Here is a 21,232-nt window from a genome sequence, read left to right as displayed (position 1 = left end):
GCTTCCAGAGTGGAGTGCTTTTCTCTAGCTACCCTATCTTTATAGTAACAGCTGCCATCATAGCTCACGGTGTCCTCCTAGCCTGACCTTGTGCATCCAGATTATGCAGGGAAGGAGGCATGAATAGGGACGATTGTCAGCTTATCCAGGAAAGGCATGCAAATTTGGATCCGGGGATAGTAGTGATAGTAAGCAGAGAACTATTATGTTCCAGAGATTGCATGGAGGGAGAAATGTGGAAAGGGAGAAGAAATCCTTGCATCAGATTCCCCATTTTTCTGTGATTGACGAATGAACACCATGAGGATTAGAAATAGGAAATCCAATTCTCTCATTCTCTGGGATGTTGCTACAGGAGGATGAGGAGGATTTGAGACCTGTCCAATTTATGAACTACCACTCTCTTCGTACAGAAATTGCTGGCCTTATTTCTTGTTTCCTGGAATATAATAAAGAACTGTTGTTAGCTGTGATCTTCCTTGTTTTAGTGAGAACCCAATACATGATGAAAACTGCTCGTAGGTCTCTGCATTTTACAATTCAGTCAAGGTGCTGACAGCATTGCTGATAGGCAATGGGAGAAATTCCTCAAGTGCAATAAGGAAACTCAGAAAACCAGTATGATGTAGTGGTTAAGGCACCAGGCTAGAAATCAGGAAACCATGAGTTTGAACCCTGCTCTAGCCACAAAACCAGCTAGGTGACCTTGGGTAAGTCAATTTCTCACAGCCCTAGGAAATAAGGAATGGCAAGCCGTTTCTGAAACCTTGCCAAGAAAACTGCAGGGATTTATCCAATCTCCAGGGGTGAGCACTGACTTGGCATATACAGTAAACTAAGGATTTAGGCCACATACATACAGCTGCTTTGCCCTAGTTTTTTTCCATCCTAGACCGTAAAAGAAAATGGCATCCTAGATTTTGCTGCCCTCTCAGTGTGCCTTTACACATAACCATACACATGTCTCTATAGCGTTAACATGCAACATCTGTGCTTTGGAATTCTCTTGGTTGAAATTCCAGCTCCAGCCAAGATTATTCAACATATAAAAACCCTCTGCCAATGGAATGATCAATGCTCTGATTACTGTAACTTTTCTTCTTTCCCATTGTATCATCAGCAGATGGAATTTAAAAAAAAAATGAGATTACAGATAGTCCTCAACTTTATGACTGTTTTTTAGCAGTTGTTAAGTTACTTACGACCTGATTTTGAAGTTACAACAGCTGCACACATACACCTTTGCAGTCACATGATTGCATTTTGGCACTTTTACAAGTGATTGCAGTGATTAGCATTTAATAACTATGGTTTTTGATGTTTGTTGCCAGTTTCTCGCATTTACTTCTGGTTTTTGGCAAAAAATGCACATAGCTATAATGGATTTACTTAAAGACCAATGCATTCACTTAACAGCCATGGTGTTCACTGAAGGATCACTGCAAAAAATGTAAAATTGGGTCCTGTCCAGTGGTGGGATTCAAATTTTTTTACTACCAGTTCTGTGACTGTGGCTTGATGGGCGTGGCATAGCTTGGTGGCCATGGCTTGGTGGGGAAGGATACTGCAAAATCCCCATTTCCGCCCGATCTAATCAGAGGTGGTATTTACCAGTTCTCTGAACTACTCAAAATTCCCCAGAACTGGTCAGAACCTGCTGAATACCACCTCTGGTCCTGTCACATGATGACCCACTTAACAAACGTAAGAACTTATGGCTATAATTCTGGGCTTAATTACAGTGTAAGTCGAGAACTATCTGTTTACGTCATCTGATCCATTATTCATTCTATTTATCTCTATGAGACTGCAAAGAATTATGACTTTTTGGCTGTAAACCGCTTAGAGAAGGCTCTAAAGCACCATGAAGAGTATGGCATTTAAGCTGTCTCAGATGTGGAATGTTATTGAGATTCCAGTGGAGGCAGAGGGACATGTGTCAGGAAGCAATTAATAGGTTGAGATCACTTTAATAGGACATATCTTTTTGCAAAGGTATCTAACAGTAGTCAGGCTAAAACTGACTAGGGACTAAAATGTCCATTGTCTAGGCCCTGCTACAGGGAGTGGGGAGGGGAGTCAGCAACTAATTAGGATACGTTTGTGGTCTTCATAGAGTAAAAAAAGTCCTTGGCACTTCCTCTCTGGACAAGCTCAGCATAGACATTGAAATCCCTCAGACAAGAATCGTCTGGTAATGCCAAAGCTCAGACAGTTTAGGAACAGCGACAGGCCATTAGGCAACAGAGCAGATAGCACTGTAACAGCTTAAATTGTCTTGGCAACCTAAACATAGCTTTATTTACTCAAGACTGGCTGACTCTCAAATGGCACACCTCTTTCTCCTCCAGTCCTAACTTGCTTCACCAGGTAGAAACCTAAAGGACAGATCTGAGAAAAGCTAAATTCTTCCTTTTCTGCCAGCCAGATCTACAATATGCAGTATAAACACAGTAGCTAGGATTATATCCCAGATAACAGATGTTTCATGAATTACTTTGCCCTAAATTGGAATGATTTTCTACTTTGGAGGGGTTTTAAAGACCAAAAAGAAAAGCAATTTCACTCATTTAATTTCTGCCAATCTGGAAAACATTTAATATTTCTGTCCAGTTTGATAATATGATACGTTACCAGTCATATTCCCTGAAGTCCCCAGACAAGGAAGAAAGAGGAAGCACAGCCCCAAGCTGAAAAAAAATGCCTGCATCTGATCTGTGGCTTGGCACTGTATTTCAATCCAGGGAATTTTATTTTATTGAAAACCTTAGGATAAATATAAACCATGGCTTGCATGATATGTGAATGAGGGCTGTGTACACTTTTTTGAAATCAGTGGGACATTTCTGGTTAAACCCATCTAGAATTTTATTATTTTATTTTCAATTAGTGGGTATATTTGTAATTATTAAGTGCATGATTATACTTTTATTATTTAAAAAGCAATTAAAATTATATTAAAAAGTGCATGATTATAATTTGTAAAGACATTTAAAGTTATTAAATGCAGGAATCCATTCTCTGCTTCAGGAGAAATTTAAGTAAATAATGGTTAACGAATTAATTATTCAAGTACAGAATTGACATAGTTCTATAAACAATGTTTTTACTATGTTTATAAAGGAAACACATGGAAAGTTTTAGCACAATCCCGAGGATCCTATTAGGAGGCAGATTGGATACTAATCATCATTGGTTTGCTTAAATTTGTTTGGGTTTTGCTTTGCATCCTCTGTGATTCTAGTCTCATGGGTTTATTAACATCTGATGCAAAGTGTGAAACTTCCATTACATACTAGGCATTTTGTGACCCTCTGTTCAAAGGTTGGTGTGGCTACTAGCCAAAAAGAAGAAATCCCACTTTTGGTTTAACATATTTACTTTGTTTTTATTTTATTAGTGTCACCACTGTTCCAGTAAACAGATAGCAGAAGCAGTGAACAGCTAAAGAAAATTAAAGAGATTGGCCCTTGTTGCATTTCAGGGTTTAGTGACCTTGATTTAAAAAACTAATTTCTTGATGTTTCGCCAACTGTGGCTGGCATCATCCTCTAAAGATATGAGTCACAGTTGTCGGCAAAACATCAGGAAATCTGTTCACTAAAACCTGAAGCCCAATACTGCTGAACAGAACCAGCTGTGAATGCGTACCTCGGTGTATTAAGAGGATTTATGAATATGGTCTCTTCAAATGCTGAAAGAATGGGCATACTGTAACAGATTTAATAATTTAACAGAGTTGGAAGGGGCCTTATAGGTCATCTAGTCCAACTCCCAAGCCGGAGACCCTACACCATTTCTGAGAGATGGTAGTCCAGTCTCTTGTTGAAAGCTTCCAGTGAGGAGTCAGTCTCCCACAACTTCTGAAGGCAAGCTGTTCCATTGGTTGATTGTTCTGTCAGAAAATTTATCATTTCTAGGTTGAATCTCTCTTTGATCAGTTTCCATTATTCCAGTCATTATTCCTTGTCTGGCCTTGAGATGCTTTGGAACATAGTTTTGACCCCGTCCTCTCTGTGGCAGCCCCTATTGGAAGACTGCTATCATGTCTATTCCTGGTCCTTCTCTTCACTAGACTAGCCATGCCCAGTTCCTGTAACCATTCTTCATGTTTTAGTCTCCAGTCCCCTAATCATCTTGGTTGCTCTTCTCTGCACTCTAGAGTCTCAACATCTTTTTTATAGTATGGTGATCAAAACTGGATGCAGTATTCTAAGTATGGTCTTACTAAGGCTTTATAGAGTGGTATTGGTAACTATTTGATCTTGATTGTATTCTCATTAATGCAATCTAGGATTCATTGGCTTTTTTTGCTGCCGCCGCACTTAGTTCATATTTAATTGGTTGTTCACTAACACTCCAAGACTTGTGTTGTCAAGACTGTTGCAGGGTTTATGCATTTGCTCATTCTGGTTTGCTGCAGATGCCATCCCATGGATGGACTGAGAAGGCTTTTATGCTATCCAAGCCATTGGTCTAAATTGGGGCTCCAGGTTCACATAGGCAAAATTTGGCTTCACTGGTGTCATTCCCATATTGCACTTAGTTATAGTTTATTTTAATATGAAGGAATTCCAACTGACTAGGTTCACAACCTGCCCCCACCCCAAAATGGTTCAAGGCAGTGTGTATTCACACACAAATGAAAAAGGAGCAATTTTCTTTTCGATTTGGATGAGGGGATAAATGGGGTATTCATCAAATTTGCAGATGACACCAAGCTGGCAGGAATAGCCAATACTCAAGAAGATAGGCTTAATATACAGAAGAATGACAAACTTGAACATTGGGAGCTATCTAACAAAATGAAATTCAATGGTGAAAAGAGCAAGGTTCTACATTTAGGCCACAAAAATGAAATGTACAGGTACAGAATAGGTGGTACCTTGCTCAATAGTAGTAACTGTGAGAGGAATCTTGGAGTCCTAGTGGACAACCATTTAAATATGAACTAGCAGTGTGCAACAGCTGCCAAAAAAGCCAACACAGTTCTAGGCTGCATAAACAGAGGGATAGAATCAAGATCACGTGAAGTGTTAATATCACTTTATAATGCCTTGGGAAGGCCACACTTGGAATACTGCATTCAGTTTTGGTTGCCACGATGTAGAAAAGATGTAGAGACTCTAGAAAGAGTGCAGAGAAGAGCAACAAAGATGATTAAGGGACTGGAGACTAAAACATATGAAGAATGGTTGCAGGAACTGGGTATGTCTAGTTTAATGAAAAGAAGGACTAGGGGAGACATGATAGCAGTGTTCCAATATCTCAGGGGTTGTCACAAAGAAGAGGGAGTCAAACTATTCTCCAAGGCACCTGAGGGTAGAACAAGAAGCAATGGGTGGAAACTAATCAAGGAGAGAAGCAACTTACAACTGAGGAGAAATTTCCTGACAGTTAGAACAATTAATCAGTGGAACGGCTTGCCTCCAGAAGTTGTGAATGCTCCAACACTGGAAGTTTTAAAGAAGATATTAGATAACCATTTATCTGAAGTGTTGTAGGGTTTCCTGCCTAGCCAGGGGGTTGGACTAGAAGACCTCCAAGGTCTCTTCCAACTCTGTTATTCTATTCTCTATACACGCGGAAAATTTTTGTGGCGGAGTTCACTTCAGGCTGAAGGAAGAAAGCACGGGCGAGGGGAAAAACAAAACAAAAGCCGGGACCGTCCAATCTCGAAACTGTGCCGGGAAGCGGCTCCACAGCAAAGATTCGGGTCTCCCTCCCGCCAATAGGGGGAGGAGCGTCGGGAGGCTTCAACCCGCCTTCCCTCTGCCTCCATGGTAACCAATCGCCGCCGCTACTGTCCCGCACGCGCGCCAACGGGCCGAAGGACCCAGAAGGCGGTGTTGCCCCCCCCACCCACTATCTCTTTCCGCGCCCCGCGCGCACGAGCACGCGAAGGCGGCGGCCCCTCCCCGCCGTAGGCCCAGCAACTCCATCCTTTTTTTTTTTACTTTTTTAGACCCAAGGATTAGCTTGGAAGACGGAGGATGCGATACCCACCCTCCCCGCTCGGAATCGCGAGCCCCCGGAATTCGTAACAGGCGTTTCCCTCCCCAGGTGAGCAAGGGGGTGGGGGGCGGATTGGAAAGAAAAAGATTTTTTTCCGAGAAGCATGATGGGAGTTGTAGTCCTGTTGGCGGCTGCTCGAAAAGAGCGGGCTTCAAAGGACTACAGATGCTGGCGATTCCTTGTTCCTTTTAGGTGTGTGTGTGTGTGTGTGTGGGGGGGAGAATAAGGTTTGGGATGCTCAGTTGCTTATTCTAAGGGAGGGTGAGGAAAGGCATGTTTTACCTGTGCAATGGAGGGAGTTCGACGCGGAGCAATTGTAAGTAGGGTTGAGTCCTAATTATAATGGCCCAGAGAAGCCCCTCTTTAATGATGGGTGTTTTTTTTTGAAGGCCTGACCATTTGGGATTTCCACCTCCAATCTGACGTCCTATAGATGTATGGAACTCGGCTCCCTCCATTCTCAGCTAGTGGCACAATAGGCACAAGGTGAAGGGGTTGCCAATGCAGCACTTTTCAGGGTGGCTCCTGAGGTACCAGTATAAATATGATGCAGTGCTAAGTGAGGAGGCAGAAAGTTAGCCAGCCAGTATTGCAAGGGCTGCAAATGGAAAGGAAGAGTGGGGGACAAGAGGAGTTGCAATACCAATCAATGATGCTCACTTTCATGATAAAACAAGTTTCTATGAAGCAATAAATAAAGGAGTAAAAATAAGGAGCAAAAGAAATCGCAGGCATGAGATAAGAAAGGAAATTTTCACTTTTATGAATTTGTGTCATATTTATATGACGACTCATCTCACAAAAACATAGGCTCCATGTTTTTCTGTCTTTGTGCAGCCATCCTTTATTTCAGCCGGTGGATCGCAGTGTGTTTGAAATAATTCAGTGGCATGTAATCCAACAATCAATTGATTTCATCATATCTATACAACTTTATACATTGCCTTTTGCTCTGTAAAAGTCTAATCTCTTTGAGGATATTATGAACTCCTATCTATTATTTTCTGTCTTCTTTCTCTTGACATCTTCACTCCTTCTTAAGACCAGTTTACAATTTGGACTTTTCTTCAGTACGTTTTCTTCATGCTTGCTTGCTCACTATTGCGTCCATTCATCACCCATTCATTATTGAGCCTATGTTTTACTACATCTAAAATACTTTCTTCTCACTGCACTCAATTTTCTTTTATGGTTCTCTTGATATACCCAAAGCTCACTTCCATGGAACAGAGTGGCCAGATGTTCTATGTAGCACAGTGGACAGAAGCACTTTTTTGCACACAAGAACTTGCCTCTTTCAATAACACACAAAGATCAACAGCGTTATACTTGCTCTAGTTTTTTGCCTCATTTCTATAATATGCAATCATTGACTTCTTTTTCTATCAGTCACAATTACTGTATGTTGGTCTTTAGTACATTAATTTTCAAATCCATACTTGATTTGTTGCAGATTATTTGGATTCTCAGCCAATAACATGATAATATTTGCAGACACAATACATGCACATTTATCTTCCCAACTGAAACACCTTTAAACATCACCATAAACATTCCTTTTGTATTTGAAGGAAATACATACATACATAATATTACATTATATATATATATATATATATATATATAGATAGATAGATAGATAGATAGATAGATAGATATAGATATAGATATAGATATAGATATAGATATAGATATAGATATAGATATAGATATAGATATATAGACCCAGAATAATCAAGGAGATCATCACACTTGTATTTTGCTCCCAATTTTATATTGAACCATTTGATATACATTCTATTTATTAACAGATGTGTTTGATGTCTATCACATACTGTTTATTTTGTATTTAGCATTCAAATTTCAATTCCCTATGGCAAAACTTTTCATAATTCCAACCTATTTACTTTCTTAATATCTAACTCAACAAACATAGAATATTTTTCACATAATGCATTTTAGGAAGATAGAGAGTTTTTACAGTTTTACTTGTATACCTGCCCACTCAGCAGCAACCCTTCTAAAACTTAAGAAAATATTGTACTAGTCAGTTTTGGTGCATTCTGGCTAGTATGCCACAAGTGCATCCCATCCTAGTTTTACCCCAAGTAGCTAATGTGTTCTAGGAAAGAGAAGAAAATTGTGGTTAGAAGAAATTAGTGAGCTCATAAAGAGAGTCAAGAAAGGCAATATATAAAACAGATCTGGTGGAATGGATGCAAAGATGGTTTGCAGTGTTGGAAAGATAAGGAGAGGAATAGTGGAATCCTTTCATTTTTCTTATCTTATGTCTTTAATTTCTTTGGCTTATTGTTTTATTAATTTCTATACTTACATTATGGTTTATCCTAAAAAGGAGATCCTGATGGGTATGTATATATGTACAGTACCATATAATTCCTTCCTCAGATAAAACTTGCTAAATGTCATGGGACAGAAGACATTACAATCAAACATACAATTTAGGTATGTTGTACGAGATCATTGTTCATGACTCAATTTCTCAAAACTTTATTTTGAAACTATTATTTCTCATCTCATAAGATTTCATCTTAAAAAACTTGACAGTTAATAATATAATTGTATGCGGTAATTCACTTTTGTGTTGCTTTTTCGCTAACATCTAATGTAAATATTTAAAAGATCTCAAGATTCATGTCAGGTTTAGGATTTTGCAATAAAAAGAATGAAAATCATAGCAGTCCCTCAATGTATTTTTTTTTCCAAGTTATTTGTATGTTTAAGGGACCGCATATATATACTACATATATACGGTGTTAAATGATGAATCAGCTACTATTAATTTAACTTCATTAATTTAACTATTCTGTGCAATATCTGGATAGGGTTTTTCCTTGACAATCACTTAGTAGGAATTTATGTGTGCATTATTTGATAAGATATATAGGCTTGTATTTTAATGTGCACAGTTGTTAGTGTGAGATTATTTTTGATAATAGTATTGTAGAATTGACCTTAATAGATATTAGTCCCATGAATAGTAATAAAGATGAATGACTAAGTTAAATCTATAGTGTTGGTCCTTCACATCCAAGTAATAAATTCAAATTTCCTATATTTCAAGGTATCTTTTTATCAGAAGAAATCTGAGAAATACTATATGACAGAGTTATCCTAAAATGCACACATTTTAATTTTTTGCTTGAAAACCCAGAGATTCTCACACTAAATCATCCATAAAGTGCCGTATTTTCGCACTATAAGACACATCTCCCCCCAAAAGTAAGTGGAAATGTCTGCGTCTTATAGAGCAAATATTGTGACGGGGGGAGGGAGGGTTAGTGCTTTTGTCACGGATGGGGAATGCTGGAGCCTTTGCTGCCAAGCAACTGATTGGTGGTTGGATTGGTCTCCCAGAATACCACCGAAGTGGTGTTCTAGGCGGCAGTGATCGGCGATCCCTGTCACCGATCGCCACTGCTGATCACTGCCGATCATAATGGGCAGAGAAAGAAACTCAGGAACCTCCCTGACTTCTCAGGCTGAAAAAGAGATGATGGTAGATTTGTATTATCAGACTTGCTAGATTTTGTTAATAAAGCCTTACAATAAAGTAGAATTGGCTCACCTGGTCATGTGTCCTGTCTGATACAGGCAATCCTTGACTTGCAACCAGTCATCTAGTGACTGTTTGAACTTATGATGAACCTCCCTTGGTTCTGAAATCCCCCAGGTGGTCCTCATAAGCCCTGCCAGATGTTTCTGGAGCTGGCTGTTCCTCATTATCTAAACTGGCAACTGAGGAAACTATCACAGATCTTTTTTTCAAATCATTCTGTCAAAATTCTGTGGTGTGTGCTAAAAATGGGTGGCATAATTTTCTGCAATTTAGATTCATGTATATAGGGACCATAATCTCAAAAAGTTTCATTTTTGAAAAAGGATTTTGATGTTTTGATTTACATGATTTAATCGTTGAAAAAGGTGCTAATAGGGGCTTAATTTATGTAAGGTAAAAAATAGAAACAGATAGGAACCAGTGATGGAATACAATTAACTAGTACAACTCTCTTAATGCAACTCTGCTGGTAGAGGGACTTTTGATATGGATCTTATTGCAATGTGTGATTTGTCAAGTCTTTGGTCTAAGTTGGTTGATTTAGTACCAACATGGAATATGCATGCAATTTATCCACTAACAAACTGAGAACTATCTACTTTTAAATTCCGTTTGGCATTTTGAAAAGATGTAATGACTGCTAGAAATAAACCTAAATATTAGCAAATATGGATCAAAAAATAAATAGTTTGCTTCCCATGGTTTGAGATTTCAAGGAACTACATTTTGAGGTTCCAAGCATGCATTTGTTCCCCCCTAGCTCCTGAGGGCTCTAGGGGATAAACCCTATATCCAGAGGTGGGTTGTTCCCGATTTGGCCTGGTTCAGCCGAACCGGTAGTGGCATTTAGGCCTGTTTCGCAGAACTGGCAGCGACCCAGGCTGGCCACGCCCCTGAACTGGTTCCCTGGTCGCTGCTCCTGTTGCTGGCATGTTTTTTAGTAGTGCCTGTGCATATGCAGTTCACTATAAATTGTTCTGCGCATGCATGAAGAACAATTTACATTGAACTGTGCGCAAATTGCCAGTCTGGCGAACCAGTAGAAACCCTAAAAAGTAGCAACCCACCTCTGCCTATATCAGCTAAATTGCAACATTTACTGTCACAGGAAAGAAGCCTAGAAAATAGAGAGAAAAGAATCATATTACAGGTAGTCCGTGACTTACGACCACAATTGAGCTCCAAATTTCTTGCCACGGTTGTTGAGTGAATCACTGTAGTTATTAAATTAATGATATGGCTGTTAAGTGCATCTGGTTTTCCCCATTGACTTTGCTTGTCAGAAGGTCACAAAAGGGGTGATCACATAATCGCTGCAACTGTCATAAGTATGAGTCAGTTGCGAAGCATTTTAATTTTGATCATGTAACCAGGAGATTGTACAGTGGTCATAAGAGTGAAAAGTGTTCATAAATCATTTTCCCCACTATCGTTGTAACTTTCAATGGTCACTAAATGAACTGTTGTAAGATGAGGACTACCTGTACTGTAACTGTCTGCACTCTGTTGGGTCTGATTCCTAGGATGTAATTATGGTTTCATGATGTTACAATTTTGTAAATGTATTTATTGATTTGCTATAGTTGCTTTATTTTTTGTATTTATTGCTGTAAGCCCCCTTGGTAGTAAATAAAATACCATATTTTTCAGAATATAAGACGCACTTTTTTTCCTCAAAAAAGAGGCTGAAAATCTGGGTGCATCTTATACATAGAATACAGCATTTTTTTGCTTCCTGAAGCCCTGCCCCTTCACCAAAATGGCCGTGCATACCCTTATGGAGGCTTTCAGAGAGCTCCTGGGGGCTGGGGAGGGCAGAAATGGGCTGTTTTTGCCCCCCAGCAGCCCCCAGCAGCAATCTATCAGCCTCCATAAGGCTATGCAAGCATTTTTTTTTTGTTGACAAAAACCGGGCTCATTTTTGCAAAAAATGGGCAATTTTTTGCTAGTTTTTGTCCCCCCAGGAGCACTTTGCAAGCCCCCCTTCCCCAAGGCTATTCATGCCTTTTTTTGAAAAACAAAAAACAAAAAACGGGCCCATTTTTGCAAAAAACGGGCCATTTTTGGGAGGTTTGTAGAGTGCAAAAACTTTTTTTTCCCTTTTGGAAAGCTCTTAACTGATTGATGAGAATTATATTGATCAAATGATCAAGTGCCAACAGAAACAAAGTCTTAGGTGCTGCAGATTGTCAGCGATTTCCTTCTCCAGCACATGGTTTAATACTCCTGGAAACATCTACCTACTCTCTCTCTGTCCCTACCTACCTACTGTATTTCTCTCTTTCTCTTTCTTTCTGTATCCCTCTATCTATCTATCTATCTATCTATCTATCTATCTATCTATCTATCTATCTATCTATCTATCTATCTATCTACCTACCTACCTACCTACCTACCTACCTACCTACCTACCTACCTACCTACCCACCCTCTCTCCCTATCTACCTACTGTATTTTTCTCTCTCTCCCTTTATCTACCTACCTACCTACTCTCTCTCTCCCTACCTATCTACTGTATTTCTCTCTCCCTTTATCTACCTACTTACCTACCTACTCTCTCTCTCCCCACCTTCCACTGTATTTCTCTCTCTTTCTCTCCCTCTCTATCCCTCTATCTACCTACTTACTTTTTTAAAAATTTGCCTCTTCAAAACCTTGGTGCGTCTTATACTCCGGTGCATCTTATGCTCCGGTGCGTCTTATACTCCAAAAATTTGGTAATCCAGTAAATAAATAAAATAATCCAATTTAATCTTAGCGTGTTTGTTGAAAGGCAGCCCTGACACATTCCTCAAAGGTTAACTGGGGTCCTCAGCCTGGCTTAACACATTTCTTGATATGAGCAATATTCTTTCTGAGGCAGAGAATCTTTATATTTTACTGGAATGTATTGGTTGATGGTTCTTGAACAATATCTTGAACAAATCCTTAAGGGCATGTTTCTTGATATATCACATAAGTTGTAATGTTAAATTGCGTTGCTGTATCTTCTTCTTCTTGTGCCATATCCGTGATGGGATGTTGGTGATCAGGTTGGCAATCCTATTTTTGTCAATAGCCGCATGAAAAAGTGCTGCTGAGTTTTGTCCAAACCAGTCCTTTAGGTTTTGAAGCCATGATGTTATTCTGCCTGGATCTCGTTTGCCTTCAATCTTTCCTTGGAGGATTAAGTAAAGGATGCTGTATATGTGTCGCTATATACCAAAAATAATTGGGTGACATCAGCTTTTCTTCAGCAATGCATTGAGAAACTATCTATATGGATTTGCTGTATCTCAAGTGAATTAATTTGTTTGGATTATGTTCTGAACAGACGCCAGCTTCCAGCAATTAATAGTTTAGTACATTCAAATGAAACAGCTTTGTTTGCAATATCATGCAGCTCATGTTTTGAGACTTTTTTTGGAAGACTAAAGCATATACAAACAAAATAGGCCAAACTTGTTGGCTTTTGAGTTTGTGAGGTTTTGTTTTTTTTAACATTTGGGATTAGAGGAGATTGAAGATTATTTTTATGGAGCAGTTTGGGAAGGAAACTAGTAGGCTTTGTCATTCAGCTACATTTATGTATGAATGTTACAGCTGTATTTCCTGGTGATGTAATACATTGTTTATACATGTAGGTCATTCACATATTTTATTTATGAAGATTACCTTTCCCCCATCAGAAACTGTTAGCATCTAGCATTTTCATTGAAAAAATTTCAAAGTGATTCCCTAGAAATGTTAACCGTATACAATTAGTACAAAAATATAAAAAAGCAAAACTAATAGTGAATGAAAAGAGATAGCGGAATCAGAGAGCTAGAACTCACTATGGCTATTTGCCAAATTTCTTAGTTATAAACCCATGATTTTTCTGTATTGAGCTGGAAAACCCATTTCTTAAAGATGTATTGTGTGCATTGCAATTTGGAAGAGGGAAAATGAAGAAAAAGTATAACATATAGTGTTAAGAACATAGCTGTCAATTTTATTTTAGAATATCAGATTTCTAGTTCTAAATATACAGTAGTGGTAGCAAATACATGGGCAGTTCTTGCTGAAATTTCAAAAGTAAAAGAAAAAGATTGCAAAGCTTCTCTAGAATGATTGATAGTTTTCGTAACTAGTATAACAAAATAATAACACATACTTTAATAAAAATTGCAGTTATGGTTTTAAGTGAAAGAACTGATTTTTCTGCCAAAGGGTAATTTAATTTTTACTTCTTGTTTCACATTGTATTGTAGGTTTTTCAAAGAAGATGAATTTGGCTGAGATTTGTGATAATGCTAAAAAAGGAAGAGAATATGCACTACTTGGAAATTATGATTCTTCCATGGTTTATTACCAAGGTGTCATCCAGCAAATTCAACGGCATTGTCAATCGATCAGAGACCCAACATTAAAGGGCAAATGGCAGCAGGTATAATAACAAAAGGTTTAAATGCAAATGTTTAATTGCTGCTAATGTTTCTTATGTAGCAGAATAACAATATGAAAATGGAACTCACTGAAAGACAATATGACTCTGTATAATGTTAAAAACTAAGAGCAGAACTTGTCACTTCCGTTATTAAATATCCTTGACCATCAGTCAAATTAATTTTTTTCTTAAGAGAAAAAATAGATTATATTTCCTTATCTGAACTCGCTGGATTTTCTTTGCCTAATAAGGAACATCTCTGAACATGAAGTGCTACTTGGAATATACAGTTCCTTATATTTTACATAAGCTGAGGAGGACATTTGTAGAAGGTGCCCTTTCAGCTGTTCTGCATCCAAAATTAGAAAGCAGGATTTCATTTAGCAATGATGTAGAGTTGGACTTTTTCCATAGTGATGCCTGCTCTGTGCAGAATGATATCTCTGTGGTATGCCAGAATCCAACACCAGTTTGTTCTAGGCACTTTTATCTGTTTATATTGGTGGTTCTCCGGCTTCTTTTTCTTATAAATAATGTTACTTCTTTTATGAATTGTTTTATTTTATAACATTATTTGATAGTATTGCTGCTGATCTCAAGAATTATGCAAATTATGGAAAAGTGGGATTGGAAGTACAATTCTATGCTGCCAAATCTGCCATAGACATTCAGAACTTAATAATCCTAAATAAATAATTAATATATCATGGTAAATATTATCAACAAAAGCAATTAACACATCCACAATAATCAATAACCAGTAACAATCAACACAAAAATGAAATAATAATCCTACTTATTATTTTGCATAATCATGATAAAAAAAACACATAATAAAAATACCAAATATGGCAACAGATGCTAATGACTGAATGCCATCCATCTGAAATAACTTCTGGAACCTGTAACAACAGGGCCATACTTAACTTTCAAGGAGTCTCTCTTCTGTAAGACAGGCAGTTGAAACAGGAGAATAGTACCCATGGGGAGCAACCACTGAAGTGCTTCTCCTAAGCTGAACATACAATCCAACCGATTCTGGTTGGAGAAGGCATCCTGCAGGTGGCACCAAACCATATAAGTCAGTGCCAGTGCTTTGAAATATCTGTTGGCACTTGGTGACCAATATCTGCCAATAAATGGACTGCCACATTTTGAACCAATTTCTAAATGGTTTGCAAAGACCGACCCAAGTAGAGTGCATTATGGTAGTCCAACTGATTTGTAATGAGGGCGTGAGTCATAGTTGTGAGATCCTTGTGGTCCATGGCCTTGCAAATGGCGTATCAGCCAAAGCTGGAAAAAGGTCCTTCTGACAACATTTTTTACCTTTCCTTCAGTTGTAGACATGAGTCCAGGAGAATCCCCCAGTGGCAGACCAGAGCCTTTGGTGTAGTGCTTCTCCTCAAGAGGCAGTACTGGAGCCGACCAAGAATCTTGATGAATGAAATGTAACTCCGTCTTATTTGGGTTAGATTCAGCCTGTTTTGCCCCAATGGGATTCTTATACCCTCTTGATACTAGGACAAGATTTCCATAGCATCATCACTGCAGCCTGGGATAGCAGCATGACTGTCATCGACACACTGATGATATTTCGTCTTGAACTGACAGATGATTTCTTTCAATGGCTTTATGCAGATGTTTAAAAAGAGCTGGTGGTGAAACAACTTAATCCTGCAGTATCTCCCTAGGGTTCACTAAGCCAACTGAAACTGCATACTAAGGAAGGAGGGATATTGCAGAATAGGACCTCTAGCTCCCATTTCATTACAGTTCAGAAGATACCACAGTGATTGATGGAATTGAAGGCTACTGAGATATCCAATAGGGCCAAAAGCTTTACAGTACAAGTTCTCCTGGAGCTCATCCCCCAATATTATGGTTCCACCACAAAACCGCGGTCGACTAAAGCGCACTCGACGAAACCGCGTACCTGACGTCTTCACAGCGTGATGAAAAAAGCACGCTGTGAGCGCTAAAGCTAAAATTAACACCTAAACCTAACCCCCCGAAACCTAACCCTAAACCTAACCCTTAACCTAACCCTAAACCTAACCCTAAATCTAACCCTTAACCTAACGCTAACCCTTAACCTAACCCTAACCCTAACCCTAACGCTTAACCTAACCCTAAACCTAACCCTAACCCTAAACCTAACCCTTACCTTAACGTGAATCGGCTTGCTTTCAAAGCGCTTTTTAAAGCGCTCTTTTTTCTCCGCGGTCGCTGTTGTCACGCTGCTGCTGACGTCAGCGACGCGCTTTAGTGGACCGCGGTTTTGTCGTGCCACGAATATTATCAGTTCTGTGCCTGTTCCTTGCCATACCTGAACCATAACTGAAAACTGTTTAGGACATTCTAAGGCATTTGGTGACTGAATTCCCACCTGAACTTGGAGACTGAGTCCAATTTCATTTTTCTGTTCAGGAATCTAGACTACATCTAGATTCCGGTAGAAATGAGAGATATGTACAGATGTTTTAGAAATGGCTATTTGCTTAGTATCATAGCTACTAACTGAAAATAACTGGAGGTGGCAAGCATACCTAATACACATTTCTTCTATTTTTACAATAATATCAAACCTGTGAGGTGAATTGGTGTAAGAGAGTGGCTGGCCCAAACTCACCCTGCCGTTTTTCATGTCTGAGGCAGGGCTAGAACTCAAAGTCTCCTGGTTTCTAATCTGGTACCCTAAACCAGCGGTCACCAACTGGTGGTCCATGGACTACTGGTGGTCCATGAGAAAATTTTGGTGGTCCACAGAAAAATTATTTGCATTTTTTTTTATATTGCACTAAATACTATTTATCTTTTTAAAAATTCATATTAGTGGTCCGCAGGATTTAAAATTATTAATTTAGTTTGAGGTCTGAAAGATTGGTGACCCCTGCCCTAAACAGTAGACCAATCATGCTTCTTAATAAATATCAGTTTTAGAATTGTGATAACTTTATTTATTTGTTACATTTATATGCTGCCCGTCTCTTCAAGGCAGCTTACAGCAACATCAAAACATTAAAATTATAAATGTTGAAATTAAAATTAATAAAGATGGCTAAGGAAGCAAGTGATATACAAAATGGTGGAAGTAGAATTGTCTCTTAATCCACTAGCCATCTCAAGCGTGGCACATTCCCATCAAGACTCCAGGCCATTTGGCAGAGCAGGTTCTAAGACTTCCTGAAAGCCAAGAGGTAGAGGTAGATCACTCTTTGAGATGAAATAGGCTATTATGAAAACAAATATATAAACCATTGTGGAATAATATACTTACAGTAAAGAGTTTCAAAGCCACGGAGTCCAAGCCCTTTTTCGTTGCAAAATTCCAAAAGGCATATACAGTAAAATAGAAAACTATCAATTTCTGCTTAAATACATCATGGGAAGGGGGTTTAGCATCTCTCTGGGTGATTAACACCTCCTACTGTTGCAAAGTTTTTCTAACAACTCCACTAGAGTCCTCCTACTTGTAAGTTAACATTACAGTATTTTGTGTGTCCTGCTTTCAGGTTCTTCAGGTATTGTAATCTCTCACTTTTCTCAAAGCTAAACAATCACGATTCATTCAATTTCTCGTCATAGGATTTATGTCTCATCCTCTTTTCATCCCCATGTCCTTCTCTGAATCCTTCTGAAACTGAAGTGCCAGAAGGATACAGTATTTGAAGTTGAGTCTGATCAAAGCAGAGTAAATTAAAATTATTGCTCCTCTTGACTGGCAAGAATGGCTGCAGAAGAGACTTGTCTCCTCCCTGTGTACAGAAAGTAAAGAAAAAATGACATAGGAAGTCTTCGTCCTAATGTACACAGAGATATTGATTCTAAACTGAAGATAATTAATTCACTTGTTGGAATTCACATATCACTGCTGCTTTCATCTGAATAAAGCTTGGAAAAAACACAATAATTTGTATTTGGGAAAGAAAATCCCTCAGTTCAGGCAGCTAGCAAAGATCTGACAACTGCTCTGACAGTGGTTGCAGTGGGTAACAGGCTAAAGGACAGGAGAAAAAAGAAGACACTTGGGATATTGGGGGCAATGTTATCTGAGACATTGGCAGTGGCTGATGGGAGGGAAGGGAGGTCTAAGGGGATTGATGGACTGGTGGGATTTGCTGCTCTGGGAGCTGCTTGAAAGAGAAGAGAGACAGGTGGAGATGCACATCAGTGTACTTTGTAAAAATGGTTCTCAGTTTTATAAGTTGTTTCCAAAAAGCCAGTAAGTGCAGGCTGCCTCTACTTCACAAAAAAGACTTCCCTTCTTTTATACATAATCCTCATGAGAAAGAAGAGCTCTTTTCACTCAATTTCATCTACCGTGTTTTCCAAAAAAGACAACCCACCTTGAAAATAAGCCCTATCACCTTTTTGAGCACATGCGATCAAATTAAGCCCCACCCACAAAATTAGCCCTAATTAAGATCCCACCCACCCCCTGGGGTGCAGGGGGTGGGGTGATGCACACAAGTAAAAAATAAGCTAGGGTGGGAATGGGAGCGGTGGAGCTGCCTTACTTACCAGTTCTCGCACACCTTGACAAAAATTTTGCAAGGACATTTATGTGATAACTTCATATGAATCTTCTTTTTTTAATTTTTTAAAATTTTAATTAAACAAAAACACAAAAAAAGAATCATCCTTCATTACATCTTGTAGAAAGCGTGTCAATTGGTTACAGATAACTTTCGTGCATTTCTTCCACAATCATTACTTATAGTTCATATTAGATTATACACTTTTAAGTCAAAAATCTTTGCATATTTTACTGTTAATTATAATTTGATTACAATTATTTGAACATGCTTTTACCTCAAATCATTCATATTTAAAGACACAATCACATAATGGCATTCATTAGCTATTTCAAAAAATCCTCCAATAACATTACACCTTTACAGCATCTTTTAAGTAAAAGTCAATAGCTAACATTTTTAAGCCTTTCCCGCCTCTTTTTTCCCCCCAACTCACTGACTTATTTATATCTAAGTTACTTTAGCCAATACTACAGCATGTATATATTGTTAAACAATGACCATTAACATTTCCTTGTTGTTATTAAAATTGACTAAAAATCATTTACTATTTATGCCCCATCTCTCATCAGCCCCCCCCCCAAAAAAAAACACTTTACACCTTTATAACAAGATCTGAATGAAAATTTGTTAATGAAATTTATAGGTCTTTTTCCCAAGTCACAATTTACAATTTATATCCAAATTTCTTTTACTAAATTGTCAATACATGTATATATCATTACGCTCTATCCATTATCATTTCATTATTATTTATGGTTAATTAATTGTTAGTGAGTAAACATTTAATAACAATCTAAAACAATCTAGAAGTTACAATGTTCCTACTTATTAAACACCAATAATAAAAAACTATTTTTTTATTATCAAGTTTTATTGTCAACCTGTAGCTTTCCAGTAACAAAATAGTCTCTTGCCAATTGTGGAGTCAGTCTTCTTTTTGTCTCCTTTATAAGGTTTTTATAGGCTTCTCTCCTCACTTTGTTGCTTGAAGGGTCTCTCAGATAATCTCCTTGCCCACTGCTACTAAAGTTAACTTGTCTTTGTTTGTCAATCCTGCTTCTGAAAAAAATTCTCTTCCAATGTCTATCATCATTAGTATTTTTTTCTCTTCTGTGTCCTGGAATCTGAGGTAGAGCTCCAATTTGTCGAATTCCTTTTTCTACATTCCCTTTCCATTTTCACCCACATTTACTCCATTATTAAATTCATCTATTTTCTTATCTTTATCTTCTATATCTTCATTGTCCCCTTTAATTTTGGGGGCTTCAACCCCATCATCTTTTGCTGTGAGGAAGACTAGTCTATCCAGCTTCTTCTCAATTCTCCGATATCCTTCCAATAGATTTTGAATTCCAGCCAAGATATTTTGGAATTTTAAGGTTTCCTCATCTAAGTATTGTCCCATGTTTCTAAAACAGAAGAGAGAAAAAAAAAGAAAAAAAACCAATAATGACTGCCAGTCTAGTCTTCCAGGCTTCTCTTAGCTTTTATTTTATTTAAGTTGACTTAAACACAAGTTCTTTTATGTTCTTCAAAGGGGAAGGGTTCCGTTCCCCCTTCCTTCCTTCCTTCCTTCCTTCCTTCCTTCCTTCCTTCCTTCCTTCCTTCCTTCCTTCCTTCCTTCCTTTCTCTGCCAAAATAGTTCTCAGAGGCACCTGTGAAAACAGTTGGTGGCCTTGGTTTTTTATCAGTTTCTGTAAACAAGTTACAAACCCTTCAGCTGCAGAGTTAGTGAAGTCAAATAAAGAGATACTTGTTTAAAAAAAAAAACCTCTGACTGGCAGTTAATTTTCACCTTCTGTAGGAAACAAAGTTCTTTAGATTGCTTTTAGTGTAATTTAATAACACGTAGTAGGAAGAACTGTTAAAATAAAAAGAAAGGTTTTAATCCAGAAGTCAAAAAATAAAGCAACAAGAAGCAGAAGAAAAAAACAAAAACAATCGGTTCACTTTAAGAGGAGAAATAGAGAACGTGACAAACATTTCAATCCACAAAAAATAGTTACAATGACAAAGGGAAAAAATTTCCACGATCCCATTAGGATTATTTCCGCAGCTTAGTTCTTTTGTTTAAGCATCAATTTGGTTTTAAGGAAACATTTCTTTGGGCAGTCTTTAGCAAAATAGAAAAAAATACCTCACCAGATGGACTCATTTTCTCTTTTACTTCCTTCCTTCCGGAGTATCCCGACTTCATCAGCCTAGGGGCTGTCTGTTCACCGCGGGCTTAAAGCACTTCCCTTGGGTCTAACAGGGATTTTGCGATATCCCTGAGACCAGCAAGGCTTTGTCTTCCTGATCACCATCTCTATGGGATGGTTTAGGTCTCAATAGACCACCCCCCAAGCGGCAAAAGTGTCAATGGTGGTCTCAGAATGTCAAGACCGCACGTTGTAACGTTGTGAACGGCTCCTCCCTTATATGAATCTTCTTTTCTGATGCATTTGGTATCATTGGCAGCAAATTAAGGCATTTCTAGAATCTGCTCAAAAATAAGAATAAAGTTATGGATGGGCTTAACTTTATTCTCTTCTGGGAAAGCGGGAGTGACTCTATTTTACTGTGATTGGCAGAAGGGCTGTGGCAATTTTGATCTGCTGGCAAAAGGAAGCAAAACTGAGGAGGAGGGGTTTCTGGGGTACATAGTAGGGTCCTGGTGAGTTGTGTTTCTAATTGAAAATTAAGGGA

General features: G+C 38.3%; 1 protein-coding gene across 1 annotated transcript in view; it reads left to right on the top strand.

Moving 5' to 3' along the window:
• The first annotated feature begins 5,898 nt into the window (after nucleotides 1-5,898).
• The window catches only part of KATNAL1 (katanin catalytic subunit A1 like 1), a 38,348-nt gene continuing 23,014 nt past the window's right edge, over nucleotides 5,899-21,232 (top strand). The window contains exons 1-2 of the mRNA XM_014057877.2: nucleotides 5,899-6,063; nucleotides 13,828-14,003. Coding sequence (XP_013913352.1) covers nucleotides 13,842-14,003 — 162 coding nt within the window. The 5' untranslated portion in view covers nucleotides 5,899-6,063; nucleotides 13,828-13,841. The remainder of the gene's footprint in view (nucleotides 6,064-13,827; nucleotides 14,004-21,232) is intronic.

The sequence above is a fragment of the Thamnophis sirtalis genome, unplaced genomic scaffold, assembly GCF_051295495.1.
Source record: "Thamnophis sirtalis isolate CommonGarterSnake01/CBP01778 unplaced genomic scaffold, rThaSir2_p1.2 scaffold_8, whole genome shotgun sequence".
In the NCBI taxonomy this organism is placed as follows: domain Eukaryota; kingdom Metazoa; phylum Chordata; class Lepidosauria; order Squamata; family Natricidae; genus Thamnophis; species Thamnophis sirtalis.
Note: the sequence above shows the minus strand (reverse complement) of the source record. Positions and strands in the feature narration are given on the sequence as shown.